Below are 19,522 nucleotides of genomic sequence, written 5' to 3'. Positions count from 1 at the left end.
TTTTTAAGTAATTTTTGCATATTTTTTATTTTTATTCCTTTTTTACATAGTCCAGACACCCTTTAGAGACTAAACATGAACTTTTTAAGCCACATCAGGTCTCCGATATGCGAGGCGGTGGTCTCACATAGGGGGGAGGGGGATTCATCTCCCACTTACAGATAATCGCATACATCCATGTCCACTGCAGGATCTGAACCTACAGGCTATACTGGTTGGAGAGTGGATATACGCTAACGACTCGACCAACCAAGCCGGCATATGATAAGAAATTTATTTAATATGTAATTAATTTAATAATACCGACAAAACTATAATTAAAACTTATAACTAGTCAGTTGGTATTTAGTAGTTATCCAATGAGCGTAAGATTAAAAATATTCAATAAATATAAAAATTTTAAAAATAAAAATTAAAAACCATAAATAAATATTAAAAAAATTAATAATAAAAATTAAAACATAAAAATAAAAAATTTTAAAAAAATAAATTAAAATTAAAATGTTTTTAAAAAATTTTAAAAATAAATATTAAAAATAAAAAAATAAAGAAATTTCTATTTTCTGTAAATTAAGTTTATTTTTCTATAAATTAAGTTTGCGTAATTCAAAGAATTCCGCAATTTTCAAATACACCATTTATAAATTTAATTAATCACTGAAATAATCAAAAATGAAAATAAAAAACTTAAAAAATTAAAATTAAAAAAATAAATATTAAACATTTAAAAAAAAAATAAAACAAGTTTTTGTTTACTGTGAAGTTTGTGTAATTCTAAAAATTCTGCAATTTCCAAATACACCATTTGTAAATTTAATTAATGTAATCATTGAAATGTTTTATTAAAAATAAGAATAAAAATATGGGACTAAAGTTAGAGAAAATTCCAGTAACAGATGCAATGCATCTGTTACTGGAATTTTCTCTGTGGAAAAGCCAATGAAGTTTTGAACTGAGGCTTGGCTGTTTCAGCTACCTCGCCATGACCAGAGCTCATAGCTCAATAACACACTATCCATACATTGTCTTCTACAAATAAAGGGGAATATGAAAAGCATTCTTGTTTTACCCATCTAGCCAAAAAAAAAAGAATGAAAATTAAAAAAATTAAAATTAAAACTAATAATATTTAAAAAATTAAAAAATATATAATTTTTTTATAAAATAAATAATTTTATAGACTATTATTAGTGCGAATACTACTACTTGATCTTGATTTTTGTCAACCCATTCTTTTGTATACAGAAATGTATTTCAAATAAAAACCCTTCACATTCTAAATATGTAAAAATAAATAACTGTACCACAAGCAGACAGAAAAAATTGCCTACTGTGTGTGTGTGTGTGTGTGTGTGTGTGTGTGTGTGTGTGTGTGTGTGTGTGTGTGTGTGTGTGTGTCGGTGGGATAGCAGGGGAAAGAACCCATGCTTAAGACTGAAAATATTCCGATGATTAATTCCTAAGTCTAGACAACAGAATAAGGAGCAAAATTAGGTCTGACGTTTAGTTGTTCGTGGTCTGTTGGCTGTTCTAGAGAGCCCTTCACCGCCTCTTAATTCATCTGTCAGAGGATCTGGATCAACGAGTGATGGAGAAAGCTTTCGGGGACTATTGTCTCGTCCCTTGCGCGGTGCGTGGAGAGTAGGGCAAGTCGTGTTTACCTGGGGATATTGCTCCACTTTCTGCAGCACATCTCCACCACGAGGCCTGTCGCGTCAGCGTTTTAGCGTTTGTCTTCGTACGTACAGGTCACCGGGACATCGTCGGATTGTTTCACCTTTGGCACGTAATGTAGTCTGTTCAACGGGACACAAGTTCACGTCTACAACATTTTTTTTTCTTTCGTTAATCCAGTGGGTTGGTGAACTTGAACAATTTTTATTCGGTGTTTTACTGTCCTTGCTAATTGATTTTCCCATCCGTGAAATTAATCCTAATTATTATTCAGGACTTGTATGTGGGACTGGGATCACCCTAGTTTTACTGGCAGATGCAGTTCGTCTTGGCTGATGCAATTCTTTCACCGGATGTCGTCCTGCGTACGTTGATATCAAAGAATTTTTTTTTTTTAAACTATAGAGCCTTTAAACGAAATGGGTGGGTTTTATTTTCAGCCTTAGTGGAGTATTATTGATTTACTAGTTTCTGAAGATTCCAAGAAATAGTCATTGAAATGTTATTATTAATTTCATAACAATTTATTAATTTATCAACAGAATTGTTTGCTCGCCATTTAGCTGGCAAGCTTTGTGTGTGTGTGTGTGTGTGTGTGTGTGTGTGTGTGTGTGTGTGTGTGTGTGTGTGTGTGTGTGTGTGTGTGTGTGTGTGTGTGTGTGTGTGTGTGTGTGTGTGTGTGTGTGTACACTTTCCTAAACAGTACATCTATTCCAAAAGTGACTATCGAAACTTGGTATTCGCAGGAATTAAAACCTTGCAGAGGAAAATGTGCATATCAACACCACCGACGAATTGTGAATACTAACATTACTGCACTTCTTCAGTTACAAAAAATCAAGGACGTCATTTCACTTTTAATTATTGTCGATGGATCCACTACTGTATTTGTATCAGTTAATTGGTGCTAAAAATTCTATTATTTGTTAATGTCCGCATCAGCATGGTTTGGATAATAAATTCAATGGAACATTCTAATGAACATGTCCTCCAACCAAAAATCGAAACATCTGGATGGTCTTTTTAAAATTGTAATTGTTTTTAAATGATAAAACTCTAATTAGTTTAAAAGTCTCTAAACTTATAAAACATATTATATTATAAATAGATTATAAGTTTTTATATTCTATTATATTTGAATAATTCTAAGAAATTCTACAGTGTTCTGATAAACCATTTATAAATTTAATTAATTCAAGTATATAATTTATTAAATTCAAATGCATTTTTTGTTGAACAAATCGATTCACTTTTTGTGGATCAAGAATCCAATACTCTTGGAGGGTAATGGATGGCAATGCTGTAGCCAATGAAGTTCTAACTGAGGCTCGGCTATTGCTGTTACCCTCCTGCCATGATCAGAGCTTTAACAGCTCAATAACACCTTATTCCTACACTGTCCTCTACAGATAACGGGGAAGATGAAAAGCATTTTTGCTTCGCCCCTTTAAGCCAGTCCTTATAAGGATAAGGCATTTTTTGTTGGTAGGCTTTTTGATGGATACAATCCTTTGGAGGGTAATGGATGGCAATGCTGTAGCCAATGAAGTTCTAACTGAGGCTAGGCTATTGCTGTTACTCTCCTGCCATGATCAGAGCTTTAATTGCTCAATAACACCTTATCCCTATACTGTCCTCCACAGATAACGGGGAATATGAAAAGCATTCTTGCTTCGCCCCTTTAAGCCAGTCCTTATAAGGACTATAAGGCATTTTTTGTTGAATTTGTGCTAATGCTAATTCACTCTGGAAATGCTAAGTAAAGCCAATCTCTAAAAATGTTTTTGTTAGCTATGACAAAGTGTAGTATCTGTTCGAGATCCAGTGTTCGTGCGAACGAGTCTATAACCTAGTATGATATGATAAGATTGTAGTATCTGTTCGAGGTCCAGTTTTCCTCCAAAAGAGTCAACAGTTTGGTTTGGTAAAATTGTTTATGTTGCATTATCTTAGTATAACTGGTTCTAGTTCCGCTCCTTGTGCCCATTTGTCAGTCTTCCGTCTCTCATAGGAGATTTCTGCTGACGGGGAACACTTGGCGGTTTGAAGGTCGATTCATCTCGGATCTAAAATTTGCTGGCACTACCACTTAAGTAGTGCGGGATTTTTTCTGCTGGTAGACATTTAGTTTATGGGATTTGTTTAAATTTTCCCCGATTAAGGAAAAACGCCTAATTTTTCTGAAGTCTTTCATTACATTATCTTTTCAGTTTTTAATGTTTAATCATGGCGTCTCTTCAGCCAAGAGTTAGAACGCTCGGATTTGAAGTAGATACCAAGGTCGAAAAACGTTCGGTCGTGAAAGCTTTAGTAACAAGCGTAGGCTCTCAAAATATGAAATTGTGGTTAAAGATTTCCAAACCAGAGATAAACCTCTAGAAGAATTTGAATGTGGCGGTGGTGAAAATAATTTTCCCCTTATTATAGGCAGTATACTTAGGACAGTAAAAATTGACAGATTCCCACTTGAATATATTGAAAATAGTGACGAAGTTATTCACAAGGTATTTTTATTATTATAGTAATATTTACAATCGAAATGAAAACACCTGTCCCCAACTTCGTTTTTATAGGTTCTGCAAGAGTAATGGTTAATTATCCTGGAGTCAAAAGACAGTGCTTCAGATGCGGTTCATATGAACATCTAGGGGCAGATTGATCGAGAAAATAAATGCAGAAACTGCATGGCAACAGGGCATACACTGGAACAGTGTTAAACATCCTATCAAGTCTCTTATATCCACAGCAGGGGAAAATTGGGAGACAACAGAGCCACAAAAAAAGCAGGAAAAATTTCCAGTTCTTCAGGCACCACCATGCAAGGTGACAACAGCAGAAAGCCAAGCCACCTTCACGAAAACATCATTAGGAAAGATCAAGAAGAAGAAGCGTAACACAAACAAAGAAGCTCTTATCAACTGATGTCGCAGAAAAACTGTGGAAAATAGAATAGAAAAAGACGCGGAAACACAAGTTGACACTTGTGTCAACAAAGATGCCAAGGGACAATGAAAGAGAAGATAAAGAAATAGAAATCTGTGCTCTTCTCTGACAACAACAACAACAACATCCCAGAGCATGAAGAAGAAGAAAAAATTAATGCAACGTCATGAGAAGTTTCTGAAGAAGGAAAATGTAGCTCTACCAAGCATAGCGTTAAAGGAGGAGAAACGGCGAAGCTGAATCCCTTGTAGCGATCTCATCCGACAAATAGAGATAGAATTACAGGAAGAACCAGAGAAGGTTCGATGACCTCGATTTTCGAGCGAGACTTTTTCTGAGATACACAGAAACTCCTTCTGCTGCATTTTACAACCAACAGCGGGTGGTAGCATTTGAAGACCGAATAGTGTACCGGATCCAAGAGAATGGTGAATGTTGCAATCGTCTCAGGAAATCCTACAACATTTTCATCAACATTACCTTGGCGCTTTTTCTGATCAGCAAGGCGCGGATGACTTCAGCGAGTGGGACATCACATGTCTTCCCGATCATCTTAGCGCTTTGCATGACAGGCCGATATCCCTGGAAGAAATAAAAGCATCTTGCAAAACAATCAAGGCAAGGAAAACTCCTGGCTTAGACGGGTTATGGATTGAGTTCTATCGATCTATCTGGAAGTTTGTTTTACCCATTTCAGCGACCATATTTAACAATTTTCTCACTTCGGGAATTATTCCCGCTGATTTGGTGAAAAGCTGCACAGTTTTTATCCAAAAAATGACCGAGTACGGACTTAAGCAAATATGTAGAGACTAACCTCCCTAACCAACTCAGACTATAAAATTTTCACAAAAAGTATCTGCGCCCACATTAAAATAAACATCCAAAATGTCATTACCAATTTTCGCAGGTTTATAGCGTTCCGGGTAGATCGACGGAACTAAACCTCTTTTTCCTCCCGGACTCATCCGTCTCGCCAAAAACAATGAATATCCACTTGCACTTCTCTCAGTTGATCTGGAAAAAGCATTTGATAGTGTTAGGCACGGCTACTTGCATCACGTCCTTCAAAAAATGATGGTGGGACCTGGGCTTCTAAAAATAATCAAAAATATTTACTCAGCGGCCTCCACCCACGTAGCTATAAACTGATTTCTTTCGTAACTGATTCGTATGCAAAAAGGAGTAAGGCAAGGCCGCCCGCTAAGCCCTCTTCTTTTTTCACTAGTTTTAGAACCCTTCATCAAAAAATAGATTCCTCTCCCACAGTCAGAGGAATACCGTTACCCCCCTAGTCTCCAGACAGAGCAAGATTGTGGCATATGCTGATGATGTAGTTGCAACGCTCCGAGACTCTGATTTTATCTACTTCGGCATATTGCAGCAATTCAGCCTCATCAGTGGTCTACACGTAAATGCAGCAAAAACAAAAATGAAAATATTTGGAAATTTCCAGACAAGGTCTTAAGTATGGCCTAACTCCGCTAGTACATTCTTATAGTATTGAGAGTCCTGTTCTGTCCGTCCTAAAACTACAGGACTCCTGTAGTGACATTAAAGTCTTTAAGGCCAGTTATTTGTCATTTTACGGCAGAGCTAGAGTATCGAAAACGATAATTCATACGATTAACGTAACCGACATAAAACAGAAGTTCAAAAAAATCAACTTTAGAATCCACTAATAGATTTTTTTCTGGAATAATAGGAAGCATGAAAGTAGAAAAGAATACCTGAAACTTAAAACTAACCAAGAGGAATTTTCGCTTCCCAGTCTGAAAACCATACGGAAGGTCTTACGTTCGAACCACGCACCCGGAACTTTGATTAAGTACTTTCTGGGACATTTTCTTCCCTACTTTGTGGGACCACGGATCATGCTGGTCCTCGCGCAGAGGTTGTGCCCGAAGTAGTAGTATTATTATCCACTATGTAATTATATATATAAAAAAAGTTTACGCAGAGGGTATAAATGTTCTTCAATTAAAATCACAAAAGTGATACTGGGAATTTTTTCAGCTTTCTAGATATGACATTCCCCATCTCGGAACAAATGCGGAGACATTATTCAACAATATCAATAATAATAAGTCCTGGTAAAAAGGGTACAACCATTTCACTAGGACTTATCCTGGAGGATAGCCTATGGGCATCTTCCGGTGACGTGGGTAAAGTTAAGATACAGAACCAGACGGTGCGATCATTTCTGTGCCGTATTTCAGCACATTTCCTACTAAATGGGCTAAAATACCATATCTGAAAAGTGAGAAAAACATCCCAGATACAGGATGAAAATAGAATATACGCGAGAGTCCTCAATGGGTTTTACTTTTACTTGCCTGGGTTCTTGGCACTGGGGAGATACCTGCTGGGGGATGGAAGGTTCTTCAACAAATGGTGCAAGCCACCTATTATTCTGTTTCATGACACGGGGGAAAATTAAACCTTGTCTATTTTTATAATATAATTCTTTGGTTTTATAGTTCACAAATAGGAGGGGGGGGATTGACCTAATTAAACCCGAGCTGCGAAGGCCAACATGGTTTATCAGCTCCTTGAGGGCTGTATCACTCGGGCGAGGTTCGTCCCCCATTTTTCTGTTCATTTGGTTCTCTAATCAATGGCTCGTACATTATGTCTTTGTGATCATTTTCTCTTTTGTTTATTTATTTTTTGGATAATTCATGTTTTTTTTATATTTTTTATTATTTTTTTATTTTTTAGACAGATGTAATGAGAGTGATGTCTAAAGACCTTTACGCCACAACCTCACAGTTATATAGCTAAATTGGTGGACTGAGGTCGCTTTATAACCTCCTACTATCATACTCTACCTTTTGATCTCTTTCCCTCTCACTGCTTGTTCACCTTCAGCACTCTTTTATACTATAAAGGCCGATGATGAAAAACATAAACTCCTAAAATATCTTTTTGTGGTTTGAGCTTTCGAAGCTACAAAAATGTTAATACTTTGCATTAAAACTAATACTTACGAACCAATTTGTCAGGTTTGATCTTGTATCGGTTAATTAAATAATCGTTATTCTAAAAATATATTTTTCTGATCAGAAAATTTTCAATTTGTTGCTTCTTTCCCATACATAAACATAAATATGCTCGACCGAGTTATGAGAAACCATCTTCAGAAAATTAAAAAGTGTCCTATTAGTACTAAACGGTTTATGGTTCATATAAATTCTTACTACCAATGGCATCAATTCTTTGTCATTATAGAAAAAAAAAACGAACATCTTAATACCTAATTCCTGTTTAAATACTTCTTTATTATAAATGACAACGGTTTTAAACTTACGATAGAAATTAACTTTAATTTATTCTGAAACTGCAAGCATTTTTCCCCTATTTTAGACGTAATAAAATAAAAATAGGGACTTGATATTTAATTATATATGAATTACTTCAATAAAAAATGTTAAAGAAAATAGAGTGATTAAAAGAACACGCATAAGTTTTTCAGTTGAAATTTCTAATTATTACTTGAGTTTATTTATTTAATTATGTTTGTGTTAAGCAACCATCTATGATAACTACAATCAAATGTGCATATTTTGCCTAAAGGTCACGTGTTCACTTTTGACAGAATAATTCAATACCAGATTTCGTTTTCTATAAATGAAAAACGTTTAAGGAAACGAAATCGAAAAAATAACTTCGTACAGTTCATTACTTTTCAAGTATGTTTTATGTATGCGCATAACGAAAGGCAATTTATAAATTTCAGATCACTAACAGTATTCAACAAATAATAAATAAATCACTGAATCGTTTTATATAGATAATATAACTTTCTTTGTTTTATCTGTTATATAACTACATTTAAATAAATTAAATACATATATTATTTTGTAAAGTATAATATTCTATTTTATTCAATAAAAATATTTACAGAATAGATTAAATTATAAATTTTATTTAGAATACTCTAATGTACCTTTTTATTATTTTCTAAACAAAAGATAAATAACATGCCAATTTTTTTTTTTTATTCTTTTCAGAATCTTTTTAGATTATTAATATTTTCTGGGACGGTGCTTTGATTGAAATATTAGGCAAATCTTTAATGTAATTTCCAAAGAATTAGTTAAGTTAAAATGTGATAATGACCATCAGTTATTCGGACGATGCTTTGATTAGAATATTAAGCAAATCCTTTCGGTTCGAAATGTTCTGCATCAGATACGGACTGATACAAGAATTTTATATATTTATTATTTATATAAATATATAAACATTATTTACAAAGCTGCCAGTTTTGCGGAGGTTTATAAGTCAGATGAGCTCTTGAACTCTTGGATATTAGAGTTTAGCCACTCCAAGGTTTTTTGTGTATGCAATTATCATAAAGTTTTATAGATTTATCTGTCTATAACGTGCTGTTTGCTACTACATGAATAGTCGTATTTTTGCTACTACTACTTATTTGTATTCCTTAATATAATTAGATAGAAAAAATAACCAATGAAGATGTCGTAAAATCCATTGGAAAAGCCAAAGATCTCATATAAACAATGAAGAAACGAAAAGCATCAAGACGTGGACAGGAAAGAGCAGAGTACAACTGTTCCGATCAACGCAAGAACGTAGTTTGTTCGCTAAGATGGTCGCTGACCTACGATAGAAGATGGCACCATAAGAAGAAGAATGTATAATTCTCTTAGTAACCTATCAAGAAACAGGACAGTAACACAGGCCAAGTACTATATCGAGTCACTGGCTAATCCTGTTAAAAGAATCAGTCCGTTTTCGCCTATTTCTGCATTATATAAAAGTCATATTCCGTTACTTTAAGGGATAGAAACCCTTAGCACCACTAAGTATTTCCGCATTGCTTTATTCCCTTCAGTATCACATACGTTCATAAAATGCATCTATCACCCTTAGGCAACAGTTTAAACCAGACCACTTATAACATGATCATGAGCGATTCAGCTGTCTTGGTATAACAAACAACAGGTATTTTCACAAGCTAATACCTACAAGTTTCTACATCGTGATAAACTCTTCGTTGCTTTCAAAGACCTCTATCAGATAACCACTAAATCCATTTTTTAGGGCATTTGCATATAATCATAGATAAATGAAAAGTACGAAATTACAGTAGAACCAGTGACGCTACTATTGTCTTAATTCAAAAGAAAGATCATTTATTTTACAAGATAAATTAATTCTTGATCTATTTGCAACACGCTTTTATCCGTTTTCTTCTGCATCGAAGTCACAATGAGAACAAAGTGTGTTATTAGGGATATTAAAATCTTTCTTGTTAATATTAACAGAAGGTCAAGAAAGAAAAGACGGCGTTATCTCCCGGTTATTCTCCTCTTCTTAGCTTTTATATATGTTAATTAGGTAGTTATTCAGACCAGGAAATGGAATACCGAAGGAAATGTGAACAAAGATAAAGTTCGTCTAGCAAAAGAAGAAGAAAAAGTGCACGAAATGAGAGAGAAAGAATGTACAAATCCTATGTCGTTCTAATTAAGGTTAATATGACTGCATTCACTACTGGAAGGAAGTTTTATTATTAAAGGCTCAATCCCAAATTAGCGAACCGTAAGGTGCTGGATAGTTTCCTCATTCTTTGGCTCAAAAACTGTAGAAGAGGCGACTAGCTTATATTCGAATAATCATTTTAGTTTATTGCCTTAAAAAAGAGATATTTGAAACTTCCACTGCGCATGCTAGACAGTGACTATTAGATATTGATGACGTGGACCACTGGAAATGAAATAACGCACGAAAGTGTAAAAAAATACGATCCAATGAATATATTAAATGATTCATGCTGATGGAAAGAGCACTTAGTCCTTACAAGGACTGGCTTAAAGGGGCGAAGCAAGAATGCTTTTCATCTTCCCCGTTATCTGTAGAGGACAGTGTAAGGATAAGGTGTTATTGAGCTATTAAAGCTCTGATCATGGCAGGAGGGTAACAGCAATAGCTGAGCCTCAGCTAGAACTTCATTGGCTACAGCATTGCCATCCATTACCTTCCAAGGGTATTAATCCATCTCACGTCAGTTATTAAAGCTTTGATCATGGCAGGAGGGTAACAGCAACAGCCGAGCCTCAGTTAGAACTTCATTAGCTACAGCATTGCCATACAGTGGCGCACTCAGGATTTAATCTTAGAGGGGGGCCGAGCGCTCAGGATTTAACCTTTGGAGGGGCCGAGTTGAGTAGACGTTTTGCGAATACACACTACACATCGCATACGACCTATAACTGAGCATCTGCAGTGATCGCTAATTCATAAGTAGCACACAACATAAATAAAAAAAATGAATTTTAATTAGGAAAAGCTTTTTGGAAATTTTTCTAGTGTTTTTCCTTTTCTTTGGGGGTTGCCCGGGCCCCTAGCCCCCCCCTCCCTGGGTGCGCCACTGTTGCTATACATTACCCTATCTCACGTTAGTGAACATATGATATTTATATATACTATTATATTTTAAAAAATATAATAGTATGTAAGAAATAAAGCTATTTATTTTAATAATTTTTGGAAATTTTCTATTTATTTAAAATAATTTTTTTTTTTAATATTTGTATTTTTTTAATGTTTGTCAAAAAATAATTTGAAAATAAGGATCAAATCTATCTAGGAAGTATTATTAGCCATGCTATTTTAATCTTACTATGTCGTTTGGAATCTATAGAAGGATGCATACTTATCTGTGATAAATTGAAAGTAGAAGAGGTGTGGAATCTTAGAATGAGAGCGGATAGAAACTTGAATTTCAGGGCACATATTTCAAAGGTGGCAAAGACAAATCAGATAATTTCTGTAATGCTGAGACAAACGTTGATCAACAGAGGTGAAATAGCAGTGGTTCCATTGTATAAGACCCAAATCAAACCATATCTAGACTAGTCTGCTCTGATCTGGCATCAGGATTTCTAGGGGGATGCAGCGACTTTGGATAGAGCGAAAAAAATTATTTCAGGACTGTGGATGTTAGCTATGCGAATATTGAAGGAAGGCTTGCAATCAATAGAGTTTGGTAGATATAAGAGATATGATTGACATCATTGTATTGGCATTTGGATCCGAGATGAGATATTAGTCATAAGTTACTACTTTCTAGACGGGAACCGATGCAGGCTACCATTCCCGGAGATGTTCTATATTTATAGATGTGTGTGACCGCAGGGCCGGTTTGTCTGTTTTTGAGAAATTAAAAAAAAAAAAAAAAAAAAAAAAAAAAACAGTGTTCTAGAGAAAAAAAAAAATCCACCTCTCCCTGGTGGATTATAAACGCTGAGTAGACCCAATATACCGTTGAGTCTCTACTCAGCGTTTATACCGACTGAGCTACGGAGATTCACTGAGAGGTTTAAGCTGTTGGTGGGAGGGAGGGGTAGTATTTATTTACCGAATAAATATGAAAGAAATATTTCAACTCGTAGAATTATGGAATAAGATAAAGGGACAAGGACTTTTGGGGACCATCCCTGATTATGCGTTATTTTTTATTTATTTACGTGGTGGGTGGCGAGTGCGCGGGATTCATTTATCTAAATACGTTCTGAATACCAAAGGTGTGAATGAATTTAAAAATAATTGTGACCAGCATGTTACGATTAGAGTGGACCTTACATGGTGGAACCTTTCTTTTGTGGTAATGTTATATTTGATATGATGAGCTTTTGACTCCATAAGAATTGTACATAAGAATTTATTTATAATAATAATAAATTCATTTTCATGTACGCAAAAAATATGGCTTTCCCACTTCTGATAACTGGTGTTCTCTGGGACTTTAGAATACAAACTGCTCGTCATTTGGAATACAATAGACCTGACATCACAATTATCGAGCATCGACAGATTTGGATTATTGATATCGCAGTACCCAATGATAACAACATTAACAACAAAAAACTGGAAAAAATTACTAAATATCGAGATCTGGCAATCGAAGTTGGCCGACTGTGGCACCAAAGTCATTCCAATAGTTATCGGCGAACTTGGTACAATTTCAAAGAAGCTATCCAACTATTCAAAGCAATTAAACATCAACGAAACGAAACGAAATGACCCCTATGACCTTCAAAAAAAAAAAACCAACATTAATTTGAGTTTACAGTCCCTATTTTACGACGCTACCTGACGGACTATTCTTAGATTCTTGGGTGGAATCTGAATTGTTCTGTATCACCAGTCAAATTGTTGTTTAAATATCTTGTTTAGACTGTGTATCAATTATGTGAATAAAATAATAATAATAATAATAATTGATCTCTCAAATATTTACATATATGCAATGATCATCTTGAGTAACATTCAGTATATTATTTTACAAGGTTCAGCACGAAGTGTTACATATAATAATGATGATAACATTTTTTTTTTTTGCTATCTTTTAAAATAACAATGACAATAATAATTTACAATTCTATATGTAGTTTACTATTTTTTTTTCCCAAAGTTTGAGAAAGATTGATTATACAACAGTATTTACACGTGTGCAATTAAAATATTATATTTCCGATTTCTCACAAACATACAATATAAACTCATTATGCACATATTTTAATAATAATAATAATAATAATAATAATAATAATAATAATAATAATAATAATAATAATAATAATAATAATAATAATAATAATAATAATTATTATTATTATTATTATTATTATTATTATTATTATTATTATTATTATTATTATTATTATTATTATTATTATTATTATTATTATTATTATTATATTTACAAGAATTAAACATCAACAAAGTGACCACATCTGATCTACACTACTCAGTCTATATTTTACAACGGTATCTGACAGACTATTCTTAGATTCTTGGGTAGATGAATTGCGTTGCAGTCAAAGTTGTATTGACTATTTCAACTGTGTGAATAATAATACAACAGAGGGAACGACTTCTTTCTTTCAGGTAACCAGCGTCATCAATAATCTAGTTGTTCGATAAAAAAATTTAAATAAAATAAAATCGATTTCGTGTGAAGATACGTACATTTAGTGGAAAGTTGTGACTTATGTGTCACACATGACGTACAGCGATTAAGAAATTATTTAAAATGTATTCTTAACGCACGTGGAGAGGGTGTTTAAGGTGATTTCAAAATAAAAATGTTCAGTTTCAAATAAAATCAGTAAATGTTGACCAGCTGTGGAAAATGCATCTTAGAAATGGTGGTGAAGTATCTGATTTTTGTTTAGAGGTTAATCAAATTTCTTTCCTTGTAAAAGCATTCTTAGCGATTCCAGGCAAAAGCAATTTGGACAGTTTAACTTGAATGTCTGCATTTATAAGCATACGTAGCATTCTTAATGTTTCTCTTCAACGAGACATTTTTGTAACTTTTATGGTAAGTCCATGAACAAAATCAATGAGAGTTAAAACCTGCTCATTGACTTCACTGTCGAAGTTAATCTTATAAATATATTACACATTAGTGCAGTACGTGAATTACGTTGTTAGACATTCCACTCTATAGACCAAATATGGCTGACGTCTTGGGTCTTCTTCTCTAACTCTTGCACCGACAACAAAGAATAATCATCTCTGACTATGCCACAACTTGTGTATCTAATCTTTTGTCAGAAAGACATCCACAAATCCTCGGTAATCTAGATACAAATAAATCTCTTGATTCTGATGACATTTCTTTGAGTGTGCTCAGCGTTTGTGTTCCAGTATTAACACTCATACTGTATCGCTTGTACAAGGCATTATACTTGACTTGCATCCACCAACACCATGAACCCAATCCCTTTGTATCCTTCCTGTTCCTAAAAAAAGGATGATAAAAACCAGGAATCAGACTTAAAGATCATCTACGGTCAACTTCTTTACTATGGAAGCTTACCAATTAGTTATCGATCACCAATATGGAATTTCCCACTATCTTTCCACACACACACACACACACACACACACACACACACACACACACACACACACACACACACACACACACACACCAGAACCATAACTTTTGTTTTTCTTTCATGAAACTCCCACTGATGATAGGTTGTAACCCTGAAGTACTAGTGCCATTGGTGGGCTAAGGATTTTTTTTTGTTAATTTTATTTATTTATTTGTGTGTTTGAAGTTTTATTGTTTTTAATATATATATATATATATATATATATATATATATATATATATATATATATTATTTTATAAACTATAATATGTTATTAAATAGTTAAAAAATACATTAGTAATTTTCTAAAGTTCAAAAGTTAATTAAAATTTAATAAAACACCACTTATTATCCAGAAATATATGAAGTAATAATAATAATAATAATAAAATAATATTAAGCGTATCGACCGTGAGATGCGGTGATTGATTCATTCAATCCGATACCCTTGGAGGGTAATGGATGGCAATGCTGTAGCCAATGAAGTTCTAACTGAGGCTCGGCTATTGCTGTTACCCTCCTGCCATGATCAGAGCTTTAATAGCTCAATAACACCTTATCCCTACACTGTCCTCTACAGATAACGGGGAATATGAAAAGCATTCTTGCTTCGCCCCTTTAAGCCAGTCCTTATAAGGACTATAATATTAAGCTTATTATATTATCTTATAAGTCATCTTAGTGATCTTATATTTGTCAGGAAATTCTTATCTCTTTCATTTGCACCTGAAGAATTTTTTTACATAAAAGATCATTGTGGTTCTTGCACGGTGATGAGGAAAAATAAGTAGCTCAATGTAGTTTCTATTAAATTTCCAAGTAGAATTTCTATATTGCATAATTAAGTATACTTCTTCCCTTCACGTATTAGGTCTAGTGGCCCGCTACGGAGCTATCCTTAGCTCTTCTAAGCCCGTCCCGAGGATAAGATGGCCAGCCCTATGCCTCCCGGTGTGTCCTATGACTGTAGCCTGTGTGTTCACGGCCGGTTTGTCTGCTTGCGGAATGAAAAACCCCAGATAAACTGGGGAGTAAAACCTTGCAGTCCGCACTCAAGACCGGCTAACTTGGCTATGGCTGAGGAACGTCGTCGACGAGAATCGAACCTAGGACATTCCTTTCCCAGTCATATGGTTGCGAAGCGCATAGCCACTCGGCTAACCGCGCGGACGCATTAAACATAAATATTCCTAAATCATCATTCTTGATATATTATCCTGTTATGAACATTTCTGAATATTTTACCAGAAGACAAATCCTTGATGAGTTTTTCATCTGACAGAAAGAGATACTGTAGTGACCTTTACAGCATCCCACTCCCATTGATCAATTAAAATAGGAGTAAACGAAATGTTGTGGATTTTTTATAGCCTAAGAATGTTTGGCCAAGTGCATTTTATAAGCAGATGACTTCTGTGTACAGGAAGAAATATCTGTCATGCTTTGGTTGTGTTATGTCGAACTCTCTGGATAGTTGGAAGTACTGAGAAGATTACGAGGCCAATAGAATCATAAACTAAAACATTATGACTACCTACCCACGTAATAGTGTTGGGCCCTTTTTTTTTTTTTCTTCGCAGAGATAACCGCTTGCACTTTTCCTGGCATTAACGCCACTGGTGTGTGTTCTGGACCAAGTCGACTGAATAATATTCCTGAGGTCAGTGACCAAGCAAGGCACTGTTGTCTACCAACTGACGCCTCGTTCCACGTGATGCCATAAATGTTCGATGGGATTCAAATCAGGAGAATTAGGCACCCAGGGTTTGATTCGGTTTATTTGAATTTACGGTCGAAGCAACTCAAGCTCTGAAGCCATTGTATTGTCTGTTAATTGCGTGTGTTCCATGGCCTGTTTCCTTCTTTGCGGGATGAAAAATCTGAGTGTTTCGGAGGAAAAACACTTCTCAACACCGCATGAGACTTATGAGACTGGAAAACTCATCTTCAGTTGAAAAGCCTGAAAAAAAGTTCGTGTTCTAGACAGGATTCGAAGGCAGGTGTTTCCGACCAAAAGGCAGACTTCCAGGGGAGCATACGGAATGCTTACAGATGACTACGAACCATGCTTGCACAGTGCGAGCCTTATACAGTAATAAGAAGCGTTGTCTTACTGGAAGAGTCCACATCCATCGGACACATTGTTACGTATAAGGCAATACCTGGTTCGTAAACAATCACCTAGTAAGAATCAATGATATACGCGTGTTCAAGGGGGGGGGGGTTATAGGACCCAGTGAGGTCCATGAGAAAAAAGTATCACACAAGAATATTGACATTACTAGACTGTTTCGGGCCAACCGCGCAGTCTGGAGGCATGAAGTGGTTTGAGAAGGTTCCAAAACGTTTTGTCTCTAGGGTAGCGTTTCCGGACTATGTAAAATAAATAAAAATATAAATAAATACTATGATGTATTTGCATCATAAAAATTTGACATTTGTATGGCGTTATTCCTTTGATACGGAAAGTAAAATGTCACATTCAATCCCATAATTCTTTTTTTCCAAAGGTTCTCATTTGTTACGACTATAAATCGTTTTAATGGTGAGTTTTTGTGTACTTTAACTTTCACATGCAAATACTGACCTTTTTTTTCACTTTAAATGGTTCAGAACACACAAAAAAACTTTTGATAATCCGAATATTTTTTTCTTTATTCTGACTTTATTATTGATGACTTCATATGTATACGCATTAAAATTAAAACTAGATTTAAGGTATGTCTATTGTGAATGAATAAAAACTTAAATCAGAGCCTCTGTAAAGGTGAACTAATGTTGGACCAAATCACGAGTCCCTGGTAGCATTTCACGTCCGCTTAATAACTTCTTGCTCAATAGGAATGACGATTGTTCCTTATGTGGGAATAATAATAAAAAAATCTTTTTCCGCTGTGCTAATGGACAGTGCCATTAATAGTTGGGGTTACGAGGTTATGGAATCATAACCCAGGCACGAACAGACCTCCTCCACTATTTAGGACACTCTAAGAATGTAAAAAGTCAAATTAAATACTTATAAACGTAGCGACCAGCTGTGCGAACCTGACTCTAAAAGCTTGAAACGTTTTGCGAGTACATTCTGTCAGGACAAAATATTTCACTGAAGATAAATTGGTTTACTCATAAAGGAAGCCATTGATTTAATAATTACAAACATTTATTCGAATGGTGTCTAAAGTTCCGTTCAGGAAAATAGTAAATTTTTTAATTATTTTTCATTTTTTAATAATTATTTATTTTTTATTTATTTATCTTAATTATTTATAATTAATAATTATAAATAATTATTTATAAGTATATTATTAATATAAATCAAAGCAAAGGCATATTTAACAAACACGGAGCATGACTCAGTTTATGAATCAAAAGATTCCTGAATATCGATTCGAGAGAGGTTTATTTATTTTATTTACTTATTGCATGATGTCAGAAAATCAAATTACGTACTATTTAAATTTACTGAGGCCTATAGAAACGGAAGTAAATATAATAATAATAATAATAATAATAATAATAATAATAATAATAATAAAATAAGTCATTTTGTGAATTTTTTTTTTTAATTTTCCCAGGTAGTAGATTTCTTACAAATGTATTTTAGTTTATTATTTTTATTATGTTTTGTGGAAAATTTGTCTGCTTTGTCGAAAGTTAAAAACTGATTTTTTTTTTGGTAGAATTCCTCCTACGTCCATAGGAGACCAGCTAACTTACTTTAACATGTAAATTCCGTAAATAATTCCTCTCATACTTTGTCTTGTCGTGTTTCCAACTGTACTATGGGGGGGGGGGTATGTATGTATATATATATATATATATATATATATATATATATATATATATATATATATATATATATATATATATAGTACATATAATATATGTACTATATAATACACTTGATATTAATAAGTTTTAACGAATATTAATAAAAACTTAATATTTTAATCATAATAACTATAATAAGAAATAAAGATTATCTTGATTACTTTTTTATAAATTCATTATTTTGAGTTTGATTATTATTTTTTATTTATATTTATTAGTTGGGAATGTTAACCTGTTTTTTTTTAATCTACCCTATATATATAAAATGATAAGCCTTTTTATGTAACGTTTTTGTATCACGCTTTTTTTCAAGTTATTTGAAACGTTTGGAAACTCAGGGGCTACCCTGAGTGTCGAGTCTTCTTCAAAATTCGAGTCATCAGAATTCAAGGAGAACCGGCCTACCGGTCCGGAACTCGGGGAGGGGTTAGGCGCCAGGGGGAGGAATCCCCCCTTTCGAGTTTTCAAAATTCGAGTCATCAGAATTCAAGGAGAACCGGCCTACCAGTCCAGAACTCGAAGGGGTTGGGCGCTGTAGGCACCAGGGGGAGATTCACCCTTTCGAGTTTTCAAAATTCGAGTCATCAGAATTCAAGGAGAACTAGCCTACCAGTCCGGAACTCGGGGAATTGGGCGCAGTAGGTGCCAGGGGACAGAGACCCCCCCCCTTTTGAAGACTCGACACTCAGGGGCTACTCTGAGTGTCGAGTCATCAGAATTCAAAGAGAACTGGCCTACCAGTCCGGAATACGGGGGGACGCCGTAGGCGTCAGGGCCCCTCCTAGTACTTAAATAAAATCTTCGGTAATCGTACTAGGGATAAAGTCTCATTTTACTTCTTCCTTTATTCAATTCAGAATAATTAAAATAAAATACTTATTTCAACTTGAATATGATTGGGAACCGGGAACTTCTTTGGGAGATGGACCGAGTCCTTGACTCTTTATCCCTTCATCTGATTTTAGCTTGTGTATGAGAGGATTATTGTGGGTAAATTACCCGCTCATTGTGAGTATTGTAAGCTATAGTAGCTTTATCTTACGATGAAGGATGTTGGTTTTTTATGTTTGAAATGATCTGAGGGTTTGTAGTCTGTTGCCTGTTGAATTAGCTGATTTGGGTGATTATAATCACCCGATAATCACACAGATAAT

At 34.5% G+C, this 19,522-nt stretch overlaps 1 protein-coding gene across 1 annotated transcript in view; it reads left to right on the top strand.

The window, feature by feature from the left end:
- Positions 1–3,900: 3,900 nt before the first annotated feature.
- Positions 3,901–19,522, top strand: part of LOC150106893 (peroxidase-like) — a 98,142-nt gene continuing 82,520 nt past the window's right edge. The window contains exon 1 of the mRNA XM_090393498.1: positions 3,901–4,019. Within this exon, the coding sequence (XP_090249624.1) occupies positions 3,901–4,019 (119 nt within the window). The remainder of the gene's footprint in view (positions 4,020–19,522) is intronic.

The sequence above is a fragment of the Typopeltis vanoorti genome, chromosome 5 (assembly GCF_054136105.1).
Source record: "Typopeltis vanoorti isolate ZY-2024b chromosome 5, IOZ_Tvanoo_1.0, whole genome shotgun sequence".
Lineage (NCBI taxonomy): Eukaryota > Metazoa > Arthropoda > Arachnida > Uropygi > Thelyphonidae > Typopeltis > Typopeltis vanoorti.
Note: the sequence above shows the minus strand (reverse complement) of the source record. Positions and strands in the feature narration are given on the sequence as shown.